Consider the following 19,594-nt stretch of genomic DNA (forward strand, 5'->3'; position numbering starts at 1 on the left):
CTCTTGCCACAGAGGAGGACAGCACAGGGTGGGAAACAGACCTGTGAGGAGTGGGGACAGCCAGCACAAGCCAGCCAGGACAACGTACAGCAACCACCTGAGACTTCACAGGAAGAATGACAAAAAAACTCACACAAGAAGGCCGCTGAGCCCACCATGCCCCTGCAGTGTGTAATGGGTCGTTCTTGCCTTCTTAGCTAAATTAGCAAGAGTGATGAACATTAAACAATTCATCATATACTCAGTAGCTGGTCAAGTTTATACCAAAATTGCATGGTAAAACTGGGACCCTTTGCAAAGCAACCGTACAAAGGAAATATCTCCATTTATCTGTCAGTTTCTAATCAGCAGAAAGAGAGTAACACCTATCTTATGACCACATTATGAGGCTTAAACGAGATCATGTGTAGAAAGGCCTGGAGCCGGTGCGCATACCAATGCACTTGTTGCTGCCACCCCTGTGTGTCATGTTACTCATCTCACTCTGAGTGACGACGTTGCTGCCGGTGGAGTTCACTTCTGCATCCCGTCACGTGGGCCCTGGTTCGAGAATATTTTCATCTGACCTAGTACATTCAGCCTATGTATCTGCATAGAAATCCACCAGAAACATAATAACACTGCCATACGAACAGCCCTTTATAGATATGAAGCACTTTCACGGTCATTGTTGAATTGATGCTTAGACTAACCCAGGGATTGTCTCTGTTGTGAGATAGGGAAGCTGAAGAGGCTGAAAGACACAGGACCCAGACTTCCTGACTCTAAAATATGTCACAACGGTCCAGCCTCTTTCTCCCTTGTTATGGCTCTCTAACGACCAGTGAGCATTAAATCCCACATCAGGGTATACTTTAGAGTCCACTGAAAAAGTTAATGTGAACTTCATGTTTAATCAAGTGCTCTTTATGGACTTACATCACAGGTAATTACTATGGTGAATGTTACTCTTCCTGGTGGAAACGGCTTGAGACCTTGGCCAGTGAGGACATTTCTTTGCTTTACGAGGAGAGTATCAGCTTAAGGAAAAACAGGTCCCTACCCTGGAGCTGCTCTGATCTGATGCAACCCGTAGGACTGACCGACCGCCTTCCAGGCGTTGAGGATGAACACTCACAGAACCTCCACCCACTCTGTAGTATCACATGACCCTGCAACTGTGCCTAATTGGAATCCTTCGATCATGTCTCCTGCTGGGTAAAGTGCCCTTTCATGGCGCCAGACCCTTAAAATGAAAGAACGCATCTCTGCTCTCCTCTATCACTCCCTCATTCAAAGGAAATTCCTGAAACCTGAGGGATGGAAAAGTGAGATAAGAAAAAGAATATTTTTCCAAGCTGTTTAAAGCACCAAATCACAAGCCAGGGGTGGGATTGGGGACCTTGCCAGTGATGGTGCTCTGTGACTTAGCAGGGTTCTGTCCTCACTGCCAGGAAGAAAGTGAGGACTCGGTGCAGGCTGCAGGAGATCGGATGTGGCAAAGCCGTGCCATCGGGTTGCTTGGGGAGGAAGTGGGGCACAGTGGTTTTGAGCAGAGCTTTGGAGTCAGACAGACCTGCTCAGGGGTCCTGGTGCTGCCGCTCACCTGTTGTGTGCCCTGGGCTGATCACATCAATGCGCCGAGACTCAGTTTCCTTGTGTATGATGGTGCTCATTGTAGCATGGCCCCCTATATACCCCCTATATACCCCTATATACCACATGGCGACATGCATGCTTGAGTGCTGAGCACACCCAAAGCGCTCAGGGCATGGTAACCCTTAGGCTGCTTTCAATCCTCCTGTCACTCAACCTGATTTCATCATGCCTGATCTTGCTGCCCCAGTTAAATAGTCGGTATAAAGTAAAAACAGAAGAGGATGAATAACTCAACCACTCAAACCAACTCTTTAAGGTAAACAAGAGCATATTTAATACAGTTGTTTGGCGTAGTTAAGAATCAGCATAGTACAGTCTACAGAAAGTCCTTCAGGTTTTGGAGAGTAAACAGCATGTGCCTGGGTCCAGGCAGGCACAAATAAATAAAGGTGGGTGCAAATAGAGGCTTATGTAGAACATACATTACATGATTTCCATCAGAAGTGACCTACTTTCACTTCTTGCCCCTGCAAGGCTGACGGGGGTCTGCTTCCCCCCCATACCCACTTCATGGCACAGCAGCCCATTCCTTTGCTCTCCCCAATTCAACACGTTTGTTTAGTTATGGTTTCTTCCCTGTACTGGGCCCTGCGAGGTACACAGCAAGTGTCTCTGTCTCTCTGCCTTCAAGAACTCAGTCTTATAGAGGAGACAGCCACTCTCGGCCTCAATTTCTGCCAGGTCCCATCACTGGGCAGGGTTTGCACATGCATCCGCTGTTCTCAAGTGTGAGGGTTCCCACAGGGAGCCTTAAAGCTTGGCTCCTGCCCAGAGGCAGAAGGCTCTTGGTGTGTCCACCCATGTGGCCGTTCCCCCTCTGGCCTTCCCTGCCTGCCCTGGAGTGGAATCACCTTCTTTTCCCTCACTTTGAATCAGGTACCTGGACTTTCCCATTTCCAGAGACACCCCTTGCCCTCTTCTCCCTTCAACAAGGAAGAAAGAAAAGCTTGGGGACAGGCAATTTTAATAAATAGAAATTCATTCCTGCTAACAAGCTACATAGACTCCGCCCGAAAGACCGGCCCTGAGAAAAATTCCGTGTGAGTTGAGACTGTGTGTTGATGGAGAGGGGGCCCGACAGAGATACTAAAGATGGTGAGCTCCCATTGCCCCCCAGCCCCTGTGCCTGCTCAGCCTTTAACACAATACGGGGAGCTGGACATAGGGACACCCCAGTCAAGGGACACAGGTAACAGAGAGGCGAGGACAAGCCACAGGGCTGGAGGACTAGAGGTGGCTGGGGGAGGGCCGATCCGTCAGCCCCAGGGAACTGAGGGAACTTTGGTGCCCAAAGACTGAGACCCAGGAAAGACCCAGGAAAAGGTCCCGGGCCTTTTACTGGGTGTTCCTGAGGGAAATGTGTGAAGAGGAGCACAGATTGGATGCTGGCATTGCTATAGCTGTGACGACTGGACCATATGAGGAAACTGAAAACTGGGTTTGGTTATGCCAGCGTACGTCTAATCCTAGTCACTTACGCCAGCTGCCCTACCATGTGCGTGTGATGGCCACGCCCTACAGTGACAGGGATGAACTTGAACAAACGTGGTTCGGAGTCGCTCAGTTTCCTCTGATCAGGTGAGTAAATGAAGTCCCTGGGTGCCAGCCCTCGCAATTTTCTCCTCAAGTGACACAGAATTCTGTTCTCAACTTTAACAAATGATCAGTGCCACTGCTTTTAAGCCATTAGATAGAATGGGGTTTGAGGGGTCCCTATTAATTCCATATTTCCCCCTGATACCATTTTATTGTACAAAAAAAAATTTGTTATACAGTTTTTCTGTTCCCTGTGCTGGGAACTTGCGATTTCTTTTTTACACAGGTGTTTCGTATTCATGAAATAGTAAAAGCTATAAACTCTACCGTATTTCCTTCACACACACATATGTACATAGACACCTTACTAATTGTTCTGATAAGATCCTGAAATTAATAATTTATATTGCCCTGCCAGCTTAGTTAAGAGCTCAGATAACAAAGTCTCCTGATCGCTGTCATGCACAATGCTGAGCTGGCCCTCACTCACAAGGCCTACAACCGGAGAGGCACCAGTGCCAGAAACCCCAGGCAAAGGGCCGTGGCTGCCCAAAGGAGAGAGAGAGTTCCATATTCTGTTCCAGACCCTGCTATTACTCGACGCAGTCTGATTCTCTGCCCGAGGGGTTTTCCTTCGATCTGTTTTGGTAAATGAAAGAGGAATACTTAGTGCATAATCAGAGTTCTTTGGGTGAACGGTGGTATTGTAAATAAGAAACGTTTTTTAATAATTACAGAAAAATAGACTGATAACTGCCCTAGATCATTAGACGGTATTAAGGCATCATGTTATCAACCATATTTTATATACAAATTGAGTGACAGCTGGGTGACAAATTAATAGCAAGCATCACTTGACGGTCTTTTTAAAATTTGATTACCTAGTAAAATCGAGCAGGCAAGTAGTAGTTAAACAAAATTAGTAGTTCAGGTGAAAAGAACGCTGAGAACACACATGGCAGAATATCCCGTAAGATCGCTTCACACACACGGCGGCGTGTGTTTGTGAGTATGAAGGAGAAGACGTCCCAAGCGTGAAAATTAATTATAGATAAGAGCTCTACATTTCGTTATCATTTAAATACATTGTGTCTTTAAATATGGAGTTCTTTGGAAAACTCACTTCATTGTCCAAAATCATAGAGACCATTTTAGTTTTTTAAATCGGAGACAGAATATTCATTCCGGCTGCCCAAGGGGTCCTCTGGTTGGACTGGACGAGGAGTTCGTTTGCAGAGTGCACTCAATAAAACATCCAGGGGCCGAGTCCCAGCAACAACCGTGTCCGAAAGGAAACACTGCTCAGGATGCGTCCCAAAGAGCGTCAACCCCCGCTGGTTTGCCAGCGCTCCCTGCCCCTGTCAGTCTTTGAGGTGAGTAAATAAATGAGTGTTGGTTGAAGTCCCCCGGAGGTCAGAGGATCTTGCACTCATTAATGGAGAAGAGCTTCCTTCTGTTGCGTCTCCTGGCTTGGTTGACGGCAGTGCGGACAGCACACTCAAACACCTGCTGCACCCCCCGATTGCTAATGGCTGAGCACTCCAAGTAGCCCTTTGCTCTCACCTCCTGGGCCATCCTCTTCCCGTCTATGGCACTGATGCAGGAGGCCCTGTGGGGCCCCACCTCCCGCTGGTCAGTCTGGGTGGCCACCACCAGCACGGGGGTACAGGGCAGGTAGCTCCTGACTTCACCAATCCACTTGTTCTTCAGGTTCAGGAAAGAGTTGTGGTTGGCCACGGAGTAGCACATCAGGACCACGTCGGCCTGCTGGTAGGACAGGGGACGGATGCTTCTGAAGGCGTCATTGCCAGCTGTGTCCCACAGACCCAGGCTGATCTGGATGCCGTCCATGAAGACGTCCACGCCCGTGTTCTCATACACGGTGGGCTTGTAGGCCTCTGGGAAGGTCTCTGAGGTGAAGCGCACCAACAGGGAGGTTTTCCCCACGGCAGTGTCTCCCACCAACACACACTTGATGGAACTCAGCATCTCCCCAGCCTGGACCCTGGTCACAAGTTCAGAATCCCTGAATGGCTAAAGCAAACACCATTCAACACAGGGAATGAAACCCAGAGGCGGTTTGTGTCCACAGGACCTCTCGCAGCAATTTGCAGGATGTTACTACCTCTCTCCGTCCATCCGAGAGAGACCTCGATCTACTTTGATACGCTCCAAAGCCTGGTCTTCAACTGGAACGGAAAAAGAAGAGGGAAAATTGAGCCTTTCTTTTTTCCTTTTCCAATACCCGGGCACTTCCTCACTGGCGAGCGGACTGAACGTGGGCCCACCGCAGTGTGGCTGTTCTGCCCCGCTCGTCCAGCCCCCTGTTCCCCAGCAGAGAAGGCTTGGACCTGCTATCCCCCAGCTCTTACACCCACAACTCCACCCAGTCAAGAAGCAGAAGCTGATTTTATCTAAAAAATCAGCCTAGTGATAAAAACACAAGCAACCGCTCTGATCACAACATGAAAAAGACCTCAGTAGCAACCTGGTGTGTGAATGAGACGTTTCCAAACAGCTCTCTCTGGCTTCCGCCCCGAGAAGCAGGGAAGGCACCTGACGGTGCGCTCTGGCTTCAGTTTCTAGTGCATCCCAGCCACTTCGGGAACTGCAAGGGAGAGAAATGTAATGAGCCACTGACATTACCCGCACTTCCGTTCATTTATCGATTGATCAGCCAGTCCTTGGTTTCTATGGGAATTTGAGGTCAGAGAAAAGAAATTACTAGAACTCTAAAAATTTGCTGTTTTTCCCCCTGAGGTTTTTTCCCAAAAGCGACTACCGTTATGTCTGAGAGGGTGCTGGCTCTCCTTGGCATTTCTGCATCAGACCAGACGCTATTACTTACTGGATCTCCAAGCCTCATCTTGCATATCTGCAAGCTTATGATAAATTTGGGAGCCACTTCTCAGAGATGTTGTGAGGATTAAATTATTTCTTTCTTTCAACATTTTTGGAAGCTACCTATATACCAGGAACTCGGCTAGGCCTCTGGCCAATCAAAGTAACTTGCTTAAACATAACCACAGGCAGCTCCTGTCACTTAAACAGGACTGCACGAATATGGCAGAACCCGAACTTCATGAAACGGTCAAGTAAATTCTCATTCACTGCCGGTGAAAAAGTCCCAGATGATGAGATCAGCTATGGAGACAGTGTCCTGTTTGCCAGGGGACATTGTCACAAGGCCAACCCAGCCTCAGACAAAGGAAAGGGCTTTCAGGCCAAAGTCCAGAGTAAAAGTTATTTGTACAATCTGGGCTTAGCAGCTCCCCGACGGCCAATCTTCCTGACAGGTCCCACAGAAAGCAAAGTAAAGCAGAGCTAGTGGCCTGCTTCAGTTTTTAAAAATCACTCCTTTAAATCCTGACCTTCACCCCAAGACGCTTTTATCCTTGTCAACCCACAGTGTCTGTTTAATTAGATACAATAGCCTTTTCAAATGAACTAATCAAATAAATAATGTATATGATTTTCATATATTCATTTTTTTTAGTTGTAGGGGAGATGAATTTCTTTTTTTTTATTTAATTATTTTTCAAGTACAGTTTTCTGTCTATTACTCCCATCCCATCCCACCCCCCATGCTCCCCCTCTCCCTCCCATTTCCACCCTTCTCAGTTGTTGTCCATGTATCCTTTATATTTGTTCCTCTAAATCCCTCCCCTATTTCCCCTGAAATTCCCTCCCCTCTCCCCTCTGGTCACTGTCAGCCTGTTCTCTATTTCAGTGTCTTTGGTTATATTTTGTTTGCTTCTTTGTTTTGTTGTTTAGATTCCTGTTAAAGGTGAGATCATATGGTATTTGTCCTTCAACACCTGGCTTATTTCACTCAGCATAATGCTTTCCAGTTCCATCCATGATGTTGCAAAAGGTAGGAGCTCCTTCTTTCTTTCTGCAGCATAAAATTCCATTGTGTATATGTACCATAGTTTTTTGATCCATTCATTTACTGACGGACACCTAGGTTGCTTCCAACTCTTGACTATTGTAAATTGTGCTGCTATGAACATTGGGGTGCATAGGTTCTTTGGGATTGGTGTTTTAGGGTTCTTAGTATTCACATGAGAGCTGGGTGTCTTTAATCAAGTTTCTTAACCTCTCTGAGTCTTGGTTATTTAAGGAAAAATGGGAAAAATGAAAACAGGAAAAGGACCTTTTTCTTCTAACTGTTGTGAGGATTCAGCATGTGGAGAGTCTGGCTCAGCACAGAACCTGGCACATGGGACCTGCAGAGAGCCACTGTGTCACCTGTTTCCACTACTACTTATTTAAAACCCAGACACTGAATGTCCAGAGCGCAGGGGCTGGGGTGTCAAACGTCCAGCAGGAATCTGTCTGAAGACTCAGTGGGTCACTCTGCTACATGTGTTCCTAGATGGCTTTTTGTCACCAGACCTTTGAGCAAGGTCTTCCTGGGGCCTCCAAGCAGTCTCAAACTTCAGGTCCCTAGACTGATAGGTGACTTACACTTGTACATGCATCTATAATTCCCTTGTTACTTAGCTCAAAGCTAAGACCTCTTAAGACATGTTTAAGTTTTATTTTGACCACAATGTAGCAGAACCCAAAATCAGAGCAATGTACATGTATCGGGCTTGTAGTTATTAAATAAAATCTGTCCAATAGATTGAGTAAAAGCCAAATTTCCTGACTAAATATCTGCAAAAAGAAGTCGACAAGACAAAATTGTTCAGAGCAGGGTCTCCAAAGCAGGACAGATCTGATCTGGAGTCCAGGTTACCCAACCAACCAGCTGTGTGACAACCTTAGAAGACTCCCTGAGTCTCAGTCTCCTCCTCTGTAGAGTCAATGGGATAATGCCTCCATCACTGGGTTGTTGAGAGGGTTAAGTGTGCTTAGACAAATAAAATCCTTAGCACAGTGCATAATATAAACACACTATTTAAATATAGTCAACACATAGCAAACACACAATTAGTCCTAATTATTAATGCCACTGCTTGATAACAATTACTAAATATAATGATAAACAATTATTAAGTGGGGAATTCGAAGTAGCACTAAAGAGGATTTTTCCTGCAAAGGACACTCTGTGTATCTTATACCCGGTTATGAGTATAAATAAAGGGGGGTGGATTTATTCTTGCAGCCTAAAAATACATATGCAATGTGAACAAACAAATTCTGTCTGAGCTTTGCCTTCCAGAATGCTCCAAAAAGTCAGACTGGAGACAAAGGCTCTGTTCAACCAAGTGACCTTCATTCCCCAGCCCACCCTGGCATTCGGAGGCACCTCAAGTCAGCTCTGTGGGCCTCCGTTTCCCAAACAGCAGGGCGGTTAAACAAAATTAGCCTTCTGTGTGGTTCTATGAAAACTGAAGCCAGCCCTGGCCCGTGTGGCTCAGTTGGTTAGGAGTCACCCTGCCAAGTGAAAGGTCACCAGTTTGATTACCGTCAGGGCTCATGCCTGGGTTGTGGGTTCGGCCCCTGACCGGGGCCTGTGTGAGTGGCAGCGGAGTGATGAGCTGTTTCTTTCACACATCAATGTTTCTCACCCTCTCTTTCTCCCTCTCCTTTCTCTAAAAATAAATAAATAAATAAATAAAATCTTTTTTTTTTTTTTAAAGAACTGAGACCCAAGGAGAAGCCTTTATTGCCTGTCACAGTGACTACAGAAACTACCCTCTGCATTATTTCATATCAGTAAGGATGGATGACAGACTCTGATGGTATGCACGGCCTTTGGCAGATGGCCGAATATGGAGCAGGGAAAGGAGGGAGGAGCAGGGCTCTGGCCCAGGTTAGAGCCACACCCTATACAGACGGACAGATCATTTACAGACGGCGGGGCTCGTGTGCCCAGGACGGAGCCACCGTGGTCACGTCATCGGTGTGGAAGGCTGGCGAGCTTCATTTCAGTCGCATTTCTCCTAATGGGAGAAATCCTCCCTAAAATGGTTACGAGGTGAACAAGAGAAGTGGGTTTTCAGTGGCATTTCACAAGTGGCTAACTGACAAGGGCTCCTCAATCGTATGTCTCTCATTACAGAGCGTGACTTCAGATGGTGTCATGAGTGACCACCGAGTGACCATTCCAGGATTCTAAGCAGACTGGAGTTAAGGAACCTTCCAGCCCAGAACCTCTCATGTCTCAATACTTGTTTCTCTTCCCTCCCTCCTCTTTTCACTGTTCTCACAGACAGGATGCCTTTGACAGGTCCCACGGGCACACACAGAGGGAGGATGGGAAGGAATCTGCGTCCTGCAAAGGCAGAGGTGTTGGGTGCTTCTGTCCACTGCAGAGAAGCAGCACAGGCAGAAGAAAGAGAGGGTGTACGGATGAGCATCGTGGTCCACTCCACCGTGTGGCGAGCTGAGGGCTGTCCAGTAGGAGATCCTGGTCTCACTTTCGCCTCAGTTCTCCACAGATGCCCCCTCTTCCTTCAGACACACACTGTCCTTCTCTGTTTGCCTGGAAAGACCTGCCCTTCACTCATTCCACTGCTCTGACCTCTTCTTGAAAATCTCGCTTGACCACCTGACCCACTGGTAGACCGGGTGCCCCTCTCCGTTGCCAGACATCACACTGAAGTGGTTGGGCCTCTGGTGTTAGGAATAAGACCAGCCCTGCCTTCCTCACAGGGCACTTATAAGATTCAGGTGAAAATAATAACAATACAGCAATAATTTATGCTTGGACTGTTGTAAGACTTTGTACATTTGGAAATACTCTCCTGTTTGTTTATAATAAAGCCCCTTCAGAACAATAGAGCACAATATAAAACATAGCTGAACTTATGACTATTCTTAATTAATAATTATTATTGCAAGTTTTAGGATATCTGGACTTTCTGAGGTAATTTACTTCAAAATCCTGGTGGGATTCTCAGCTGTTTTCTTTTTTCAAAAATACAAACTTGTGCATTGTCCCCATGTATACAAATTAATTCAGAATGGATCAAAGGTCTAAATATAAGATCGGAAGCAATGCATTACATACCATTTGTATAAAGTCAACATGTAGCAAACACACAAAAAGAAGAAACCATAGGTACTAAACGTATGGGCCTTGGTCTTAGAGAACATTTTATGAATTTGACCCCAAAGGCAAGAGAAGTAAAGGCAAAAATAAATGAGAACGGAACTACATCAAACTAAAAAGCATCTGCACAGCAACAAAATCACCAACAAAACAAAAAGACAACCAACCAACTAGGAGAAGACATTTGCAAACAACAGCTCCAACAACGGGTTAATATCCAAAATCTACAAAAAACTCGTACAACTCACCACCAAGAAAACAAACAATCCAATCAAAAAATGCGCCGAGGACCTGAAACGACACATCTCCCAAGAAGACATACAAATGGCCAACAGCTATTTGCAAACATGCTCAACTTCACCAGCTATTAGGGAAATGCAGATCAAAACCACAGTGAGGTGCCCCCCTACACCTGTCAGAACAGCTGTGGTCAACAAGACAAGTAGGAACGAGTGTTAGAGAGGCCACAGAGAGAAAGGGACTCTCCTTCACGGCTGGTGGGAATGTAAACCGGCACAGCCACTATGGAAATGGCGGTTCCCCAAGAAGAACAGGGTTATAATATGACCCAGCAGCCCCTCTCCCAGGTAGCTACCTGAAACATTTTAAAACATTTATTCCCAAAGATATATGCACCCCTCTGGTCATTGCAGCATTATTCATGATGGCCAAGACATGGAAACAACCAAAGTGCCCTTTGATAGAGGGTTCGATAAAGATGTGGTACATTTGTACAATGGAATACTAACTACTCAGCCATACGATGTAATACTGCCATTTGTGACAACAAGGATGGACCTTGAAAATATTATGCTAAGCAAAATAAGTGAATCAGAAAAAGCCAAGAACCATATGATTTCACTCATATGTGCGATATAAAACTGAAACTCTAAGACACAGACAACAGTATGGTAGTTGCCAGAGGGAAAGGGAGTTGGGGGGGGTGGAGGGGGCCAAATGTATGGTGACAGATGATGATCTGATTTGGGGTGGTGGATACCCAGTGCAATAAACAGATCATGTCCCATAGAATTATACCCTTGAAACCAATGTAATCTTATCAGCCAATGTCACCCCATCTGGATTCATGCTCCTGAAAAGAGCTTCAGGCAAGGGACCTGCACTGGCAGCAGTCAATTCACTCATTAAGGAAATAGATCCAGTCATAAATCTAACACACTTAGATGACCAGCAAATCGTCGTGCTCCTCAGCAACTCATCTGCTGCCCAGGGTCCCCTCTATCCACGCCCCTGCCAGAGCCTGGCAGGAACCCCACGGCCGGAGCAGGCCTTGCTGGGGATGGGGGATCCAGGGAGAGTTCCCCATGTGGCAGGGGATCTGGGTGCTTCATTTTGTTTCTTTTCCTTGCCAGGAAAGAAAACCAATTCAAAAATCTTTAAAAAATAATTATTTCTAAATTTTATCTTACTCAATTGTCATCCTTTAATAAATATACACTTGAATATATCTTCTAAACACATTTTCAGATTTAAAAATTTTTTATTTTCAACAGTCTGCACACTTGCCAGGTTTTAGATAGCTTTCCATTGTTTCAATAATTCATAATTGCATAGCCATTCCCCATTGCTAGCTGAGTCTTTGAGCTAGATCAGTATTTCATCATAATTAACAATTGTGCCATTTTATATACACACAAACCATGCATATGGACATATACACAAACCATGCATGTGGACATATATGTATTTGCATATATGTATATGGTTTGTGTGTGTGATATTACATATATAAGTTGTGTGTATATTTTATATGTGTGTGATATTTATATATATATTACTTGTATGTGGACAGTTTTCTTGGAGAACAAATGTGGCATTACTGGGCCAATTGGCTAATTTGTGACTTTTGTTTACATCATTGAGCATCTTCCAGAAACTGTACAGAGTACTTTGTATGTATTATTCGTTCGTTGTTTTATTTGTTTTAAAAAAGTGTTTGTTTAGCGCTTCCCATGAGGCAAGCACCATGACGACAGATCCGGAGGCCCAGTCGTGAAGGGGGTCAGTGGCTGCCTTCAAGGAGATCACTGAGAGTACCGATTCACAGAGACTTCCGGAGGCCAGCATTTCCGCCTGCAGTTGCACAGCGAGGAATCGGCACAGGCAAAGTTGGCGCCGACCAGAGCCTGACTCTGAGCTGCAGCAGCTCCCTGTTCGCCCACGCGCCAAATCCCCCTGCATCTCCATGCTTCCTATGCAAACTCAGTTTCCAGACACTTTTTCAAGCCACCCCTTCCAAACAGGCCCCTCCTCCTCCTGCAAAGGAACCTGTTCTCCATGTGCTGCCAGCAGCCTGCTGCTTCTTGGTCTGGAAGTTGTTCCACCAGTGGGCTCAGTGTGAGAACTCGTCAAGCTGTGGACCCACAATGGGTCTGCTTCTCTGTATGTAGATTGCACTTCACTACAAATATTTTAAAAAATAAGGTCACTGCCTTTGCAGTGAACATATTCTCAAGTATTATTTTATCGTGTTTCCTCTTACAAAAGTTCATTTCAGTGATTCTCTGTTAATTCCCCATAGTGTGTATGTAACTGCTACAAATAATGATTAAGTTCCCCCTGAAAATTACAAAAGGAAATCACTTTCAAATCAGTTCCTTTTTATACACAGATTAGCGCAATTCCAAACAGTTTTGTTCTAAAAGTGTGCTTGCAAGATGCTGGTTTGCAACTTTTAAAACACGTTCTCCGGAGTCAAATATCTAAGCAACACTGAGCAACACTGACATTCCTGAGCCTAAAGCCTGTTTAGCCCCATGGTAGCTAAAGTAACATGGAACATCACTGAACCCGGAGGCCTTCTTTATCCCCGAAGCCCCTCTGAGCCATGAGCCCTGCACCTCCCGCCCCCGGGCCAAGCCTCTATTGGCCCCCTCTATTCCAGCCACCCTGCCCTGACTGGTCCCTCTCATTATTGGGTTCCCAGGAGAACAATAATGATTGTGGCCACAGGTGCAGAGCTCTCAGCTTGGTTCAAGTACCAAGTCAAAAACAAGGTCAGCCAGTCAGCCAACTGCTCAGGTACCACCAGAACCTCATCTCAAAGCTAAGGTGGTGGGGGAAATGCAGCTGCCATAACTTCTCTCAAAGGAATGGAAGGAATATTCTGAGAAAATGACTGGAGTCAAGGGTTCAGCCCCACGAGGCATGCTCAAAGAAGGTCACGTAGCCTCTGCCCTTCTTTCTAAGGAGTTTCCATTTTATTTGCCAAGGGACTCATAGTTTCTCAGTTGGCCATGCACATCTGGGGCCCAGGCTGGATTGTTGGAGGAGAGAGAGAGCAGAGAGGCAGACAGACGCCCATCTGACCACCCTGTGACCCAGTGATGCTGTGAGGCCAGGCTACCTACCTGCTCACCCATGGCCAAGCCAGCTGTCTGTTTCCGTGTGGCCCACGAATTAAAAATGGTCTTTATTTTTTAATGGTTGAAAAAAATCAAAAGGACAATATTTTGTGACATGTGAGCATTATGTGAAACTCAGATTTCAGTGTCTATAAAATAACACTGCATTGGAACACAGCCATGCTCTTTCATGTATGCATTGTCTAAGGCTGCTTTCTTGCTACAACTCAAAGTTGCAACAGAGATTTTATGGCCCACAAAGCATAAAATATTTACTATCTGGCCCTTTCCATAAAATGTTTGACAACTCCTGCTGTCTAAAGAGAGGTGATTCAGAGTACAAAGGAGAACACAGACTCTAGGGTCAGGAGGTTTGGCTCCAGTGTCTGTGACTCACTGTGTGAGCTAGGTAAATTGCTTAACCTCTCTGAGCTTCAGTCCTTTGTCAACAGAGGCAGTTAGCACAGTGATTGAGAGCATGGACTCTCCCCAGCTCCACTAACGACTGGCTGTGTAATCTCGTGAAAGTTACTAAATCTCAGCATTTTCAACTGTAGAAAGGGACTAATGGTGGTACCTATGGTGCAAGTGTGTTGTGCAGGACTAAACAGGTTAGGGCAGCATGGAAAGCCCAGGGAATGGTGCCCGGCGCGGACTGAGTGCTACAGAAGTATTTACTGTATAACTACCTTCACTAACCTTTCTTGGCTCCCCTCGCCCCAATTCTGTAGAATTAGCTCTTTGCAAAAGAGCAAAAAGTCATAATGAAAACTTAAAAGAAAAGAAACTCAGGAGTGAAAATGTATTACACACTCAAAACCAGATCACAGATGAAAGTAACTCTGAGAGTGAGAAAGAACCTCTGCCCTGCGGGTCTGTCCTGTCTGACAAAGTGAGGGGGCCATGGGGAGTGTCTGCTTCAGGATTTTATGTGTTCTCCCGGGGCTTCAAGTCGCTGCCTGTCTGATCTTTACTCACTGTGAAAATGCAAACTCTGCTAGGTGTCTGGGTGGACCTCCACCACACTCAGGGTCTCCCCAGGCCCCCCACCCCCCACTGCCAGAACCACCACCACTGTGCTATCATCATTCAACACACACATTCGAGCCATCGGCGCAGAACAGCATTCCCTCTCAGTGCTGATCCAATCAGACTGAAGACAAGCTCCCCACTGTGGCTAATCTCTCCTCATTTTCTCTGGGCCATTTCTGTACACCATTTTCTTTCCTGATTGTAAAGGTAATACATACACACTATAGGACACTTCAAAAACACTGAACTATCAAAAAGACCTTGAGGGAAAAAACAACTACCAATGAAAACCAAAAGCTGTAAGATATTGGGTCTCTTTTCCTGTTTCTTTTTCTCAGTGCACCATTTTTTCTCAAAGCTAATACCATACTTTATACATAGTTTGGCATCTTGTTTTGTATTTAATATTCATATCATACATATTTTCTATATCATTAAGATTCTTCAAATATAATTTTAATGATTGAATAATATTTCCTCATATGAATGTAGCATGATTTATTCAACCATTTGCCTATTGCTGGACATTTAAATTGTTTCTAATTTTTACCATAATAACACTAAGTGGATTTTTTTAAATGTGTATAAATATATGGCTATTTCTTCAGTGTAAATAAATATTAGTACAATTACTGGAACAAAAGAGATGAAAAAGTTGGACCAATTCATATTTCATAAGCAGTGTACAAGAGTATTCATTTCATCATCCTACAAACTACCACTGGGTGTAATGTTTGGCAGCTGGACCTGTTTCTACTTGCATTTCATTTGTGACTAGTGAGAATTAAAATTCTTCTTATTATTGACCACTTATGTTTTTTCTTTTGTAAGTCATCTGTTCTATCTATTTTTCTAGCAAGGTGATCATCATTTTTAAATTTTTTTAAAAATATTTTATTTATTTATCTTTAGAGGGGAAGGGAAGGAGAGAGGAAGGAGACATCAATGTATGGTTGCTTCTCGTGCATCCCCTGCAGGGAACTGGTCTGCAACCCAGGCATGTGCCCTGACTGGGAATCGAACCGCGATTGTCTGGTTCACAGGCCCGCGCTCAATCCACTGAGCTACACCAGCCAGGGCTTTTAAATTATTTTTTTTTAATATTTTTATTTTCTTTATTTTTTTATTGCTAACAGGACTAGGTTTAATGTTGGAATATCAATGGCAACCTCATATGCCGTGTTCTTGCATATACCACATGGTTCTTAATGAAAGTATCATAGATTTATATACTTTACTGTAAGAAAAATAATTATAAAAATGCAAACTCAGGAAATAAAAATGCTATCAATATTATGACATTGATGAAAAGTAACAAGTGTCAATGTACAAACAATGCAGATGGGATTGAGAATTTCCTTGAAAAATCTACTTCTCCTTAACTTGTATTTTAGTTGAAGATATAATTTCTTTAACATATTTTTGACCAATAATTATTTGAAGATGCTCAACAATTGATCTGGGTTGACCTCACCTGACCCAACACTGCACTCATTGTTTTCCCATTCTTTTTACTTATTTTTTAAGGTTTTATTTATTTATTTGTAGAGAGGAGAGGGAGAAAGAGAGGGAAAGAAACATCAATGTGTGGTTGCGTCTCATGTGAGCCTCAGTAGGGACCTGGCCTGCAACCCAGGCATGCACCCTGACTGGGAATCGAACTGACGACACTTTCCTTCACAGCCTGCACTCAATCCATTGAGCTACACCAGCCAGGGCTTTTTGCCCATTCTGAGCAAGGCATTGTCAATGTTATTCATTCTTTTTTTAATATTAAAATTTCATCTGTTATAACCACTCTGTTATCTCAAGAAATGTTTTCTTTCTTTTTTTTTTAGCAGATTAAGCTGTCTGCTATGATCTGAATGTTTTCATGTCCCTGAAATTCTTATGTTGAAACCTAATCCCAGGGGCCTTTGGGAGGTGACTAAGTTTGAGCTGGGAAGTGGAAGGGGATAATGGGAGGGAAAAGGGGGGAAGAGCTTTTAGGAACAGCTATAAAGGACATATGGACAAAACCAAAGCGGGGTAGGATCCAGGGTGGGAGGTGGGGATGGCTGGGGTGGGAGGGAGTGGTGGGGGGAAAATGGAGACTACTGTACTTGAACAACAATATAAATAAATAAATAAATAAAGTTTTGTTAAAGATTAAGGATATTAATCTTTTCTCAGCTAAATAAATATGCTACAAATTTTTATATATGTAGTTTGTATTCTGGGAATTCCCCAAACTCCTGGCACTCCCCCATCCTGAGAACCCCCAAACAGAATGTAAAACAGCATGTGCTCAGGGCGTGGAAAGAAACTGCACAAATAGATGCCTGAAAGGTCATCTAGTTCAACCCACTCACTTCCCCCACGAGGGAGGAGTGGTTTGGCTTCTGGGGGCTGGCGGGAGGCTCGGCTGAGTCAGCACTCTTTCCATCTACTCAGGATTTTTTCAGACACTGTATATTACATCTACATTTTATATTCCGTATTTCATTTCCTTAACACTTTAAATACAAAGCCCATACAGATAGCTTAGATACATATCCCACATTGGTGACTTTTTACTCAAAAGTCAGTTTCCGGTTTGAATATAAAAGTACTTTCCCAACAGATGCTCTCTCTCTTCTTCATGAACTGCCCTTGAGAGAGAGCTCACCTCTCTTCAAGGGCAATCCGTAGGCCTTCTAGCGTTGGCCACAGTTAAGATACAAATGTACAAATTGCTCAAGCTGTAAAAGTCAAGGTATTTTGTTGCAGATATTTAGCTCAGAGCACTGAATAGAGTTAGGTGATTTGGTTTCGGTTTCAACATACAAAATTGGCAACATTCCATCGTTTGCAAAGAGCCCAGGTTGTGGTGTTAGGGTCTCAGTTAGGTCCTCATCTCCACTGCTGATTAGCAGTGTAACTTTGAGCAAATCACATAATCAGAACTGCAAAACGTGGATAAGGACGCACAGTCTGTAGGGTTTGTAAGGCAATCAAAAAGAAGCTATGCCCCACGCCTGGCAGAATGTCTGACCCTTAGTCGATAAGCACAACAACAGACACTCGCAGGCACTCACCAATGGCTAGACACTGAAGTTTTTATGCAGATTAGCTCAGTAATCGTTACAGCAACACCATGTGGTCAGTATCATCACTTCCTGTGTTACAGCAGGGAAAACAAAGGTGCAGAGAATTAAAGAAATTTGCTCAAGATGACAGCTGGTAAGGACAGCGGCCAGGGTGTGACCCCAGCAATCAGGCCTACAACCCTGAGTGCAAGACCATCTGCACCTCTCCTCCCACTGGCTCTCATTTGGGGGAAGCCTACCTGCCTTTGGGACCTTGATGAAACTAAGCTGTCTGCTATGTTCTGCGTGTTTGAATGTCCCTGAAATTCTTATGTTGAAACCTAACCCCAAGAGGCCTTTGGGAAGGGACCAGGTCTGAGTGTGAAGCCCTCATGAATGAAATTAGTGTCCTTATAAAAGAGACCCCAAAGATCCCCTAGTACCTTGCACATGAGGACACAGTGAAAACACACCATCTGTGACTCAGAAATTGAGTCCTCACTACACATCAAATTTACACGGGCCACCATCTTGGACTTCCCAGCCTCCAGGACTGTGAGAAATATATTTCTATTGTTTCTAAGTCACCTATGACGGTGAAACAGTCTATGACATTGTGTTATAGAGGCCCAAACAGATGAAGACACAACCCCCAAATGCGGGCTGGAACTGCAGACATCGTTCAGCTGGTAGGTGATTTCTTCCTTACTCCAGGCCTGGTTTCTAACATTTGAGGACACCTCCCTTAAGCAGACACCTTCACACGTCCTTGGTAGATGTGCAAAGTGTGCCGTGTTTGCACTCTGACAGAACCCACCTGCACACTTAGTGTATTTGTCACCTGGGGTCAAATTCCAATTTTAAAAGCATTTTTCAAACACAGTAAAATATGTCATGTAGGAACTAAAACTTGCATTCATCAATCAAAATATTATACTCTGCCGTTGGCACTCTGCTTCACTGTTTTTAATTCAAACACAAAAGGTCACACAGAATATCAGAATTGAAGTAAATCAACTTCTAGTCAGTAGTCTCTATAATCACTGTGCTATTATTCTTTATTTCTAATCTGCTGTGTAAACTCAGGAATACATTCCAGGGCCAAAAAGGCAGGAATTGCAATCTTCCCCCAAAGTCACCACTACGAATTTGCTCTGATTTTGTCACTGCCAGCACATGGTGATGATAAAAAGCAGACCCACATTGGTCTTATTACTGGCTTTGAATTCTTGACAGATAATGTACTCCCTTACTGTCTACCCCAAGGCGGACCCCTCCTACCACCCTGCCCCAGGTATGCCCTTTCCAGTAGCTATTAAAAAATTTAAAGCATCTATCTTTTAACCCAGCAATTTCAAATTTTGAACACCCTGGCCAGTCATACCTATACAAGTAGTCAAGACACATGTGCAAGAATTCCCATTGCTGCACTATTCATAACAGCAGAAAAAGAACTGGGGACAACCGAAAGGCCCACCAAGAGGTAGTGGTTGTGTTAATTCTGCCGTGTCCACCTGGCCAAGCCCAACACAGCACTAAAAACAGTGAAGTCAGCCTGCATGCATTGAGCAGGAAGGGTGCCCATGACATATTAGCAAATGAAAAAAAGCAAGCAGCTGAGCAATTTGGTAAAGGACCCCATCTGTGCAGAGGCGCAAAGCCAGGCTTGCTGTGAATTCTCCCCTCATCTTATACATGTCTCCCTGTGCTGACAGAACTGGGGGACAGCGGGTACCCCCTAAATTGTTTCAGGGAGAGAACAAACAAAGAAGAATAGCCTAAGGACACAAGGGTGTACACCCTTTTTTAGGTTTGTTAAATCCCCTTTCAAAATTCATATACTTTCTAGATGGATTATATCGCAGTTATGATACACAGCAGTGAGATTAAACATCTCCCTGGAGGCTCAACTTCTGATCAGGGACTTCTGGAACCGGGGGGGGGGGGGGGGGGGGGGGGGGGGGGGGGGG

At 44.6% G+C, this 19,594-nt stretch overlaps 1 protein-coding gene across 4 annotated transcripts in view; it reads right to left on the bottom strand.

Moving 5' to 3' along the window:
- Window positions 1–1,888: 1,888 nt before the first annotated feature.
- The window catches only part of RHOH (ras homolog family member H), a 45,369-nt gene continuing 27,663 nt past the window's right edge, over window positions 1,889–19,594 (bottom strand). For 3 of the 4 annotated variants that reach the window (XM_037064293.1, XM_037064294.1, XM_037064292.1), the window contains 2 exons: window positions 5,663–5,782; window positions 1,889–5,363 (listed from right to left, as the gene is read on the bottom strand). In XM_037064293.1, the coding sequence (XP_036920188.1) occupies window positions 4,588–5,163 (576 nt within the window). In that variant the 5' untranslated portion in view covers window positions 5,164–5,363; window positions 5,663–5,782 and the 3' untranslated portion in view covers window positions 1,889–4,587. Of the gene's footprint in view, window positions 5,364–5,662; window positions 5,783–15,324; window positions 15,331–19,594 lie in introns of all 4 variants that reach the window. The other variant, XM_037064295.1, reaches the window with a different exon arrangement.

The sequence above is a fragment of the Sturnira hondurensis genome, unplaced genomic scaffold, assembly GCF_014824575.4.
Source record: "Sturnira hondurensis isolate 20B ecotype Veracruz unplaced genomic scaffold, ASM1482457v3 Scaffold0015056, whole genome shotgun sequence".
In the NCBI taxonomy this organism is placed as follows: Eukaryota; Metazoa; Chordata; class Mammalia; order Chiroptera; family Phyllostomidae; genus Sturnira; species Sturnira hondurensis.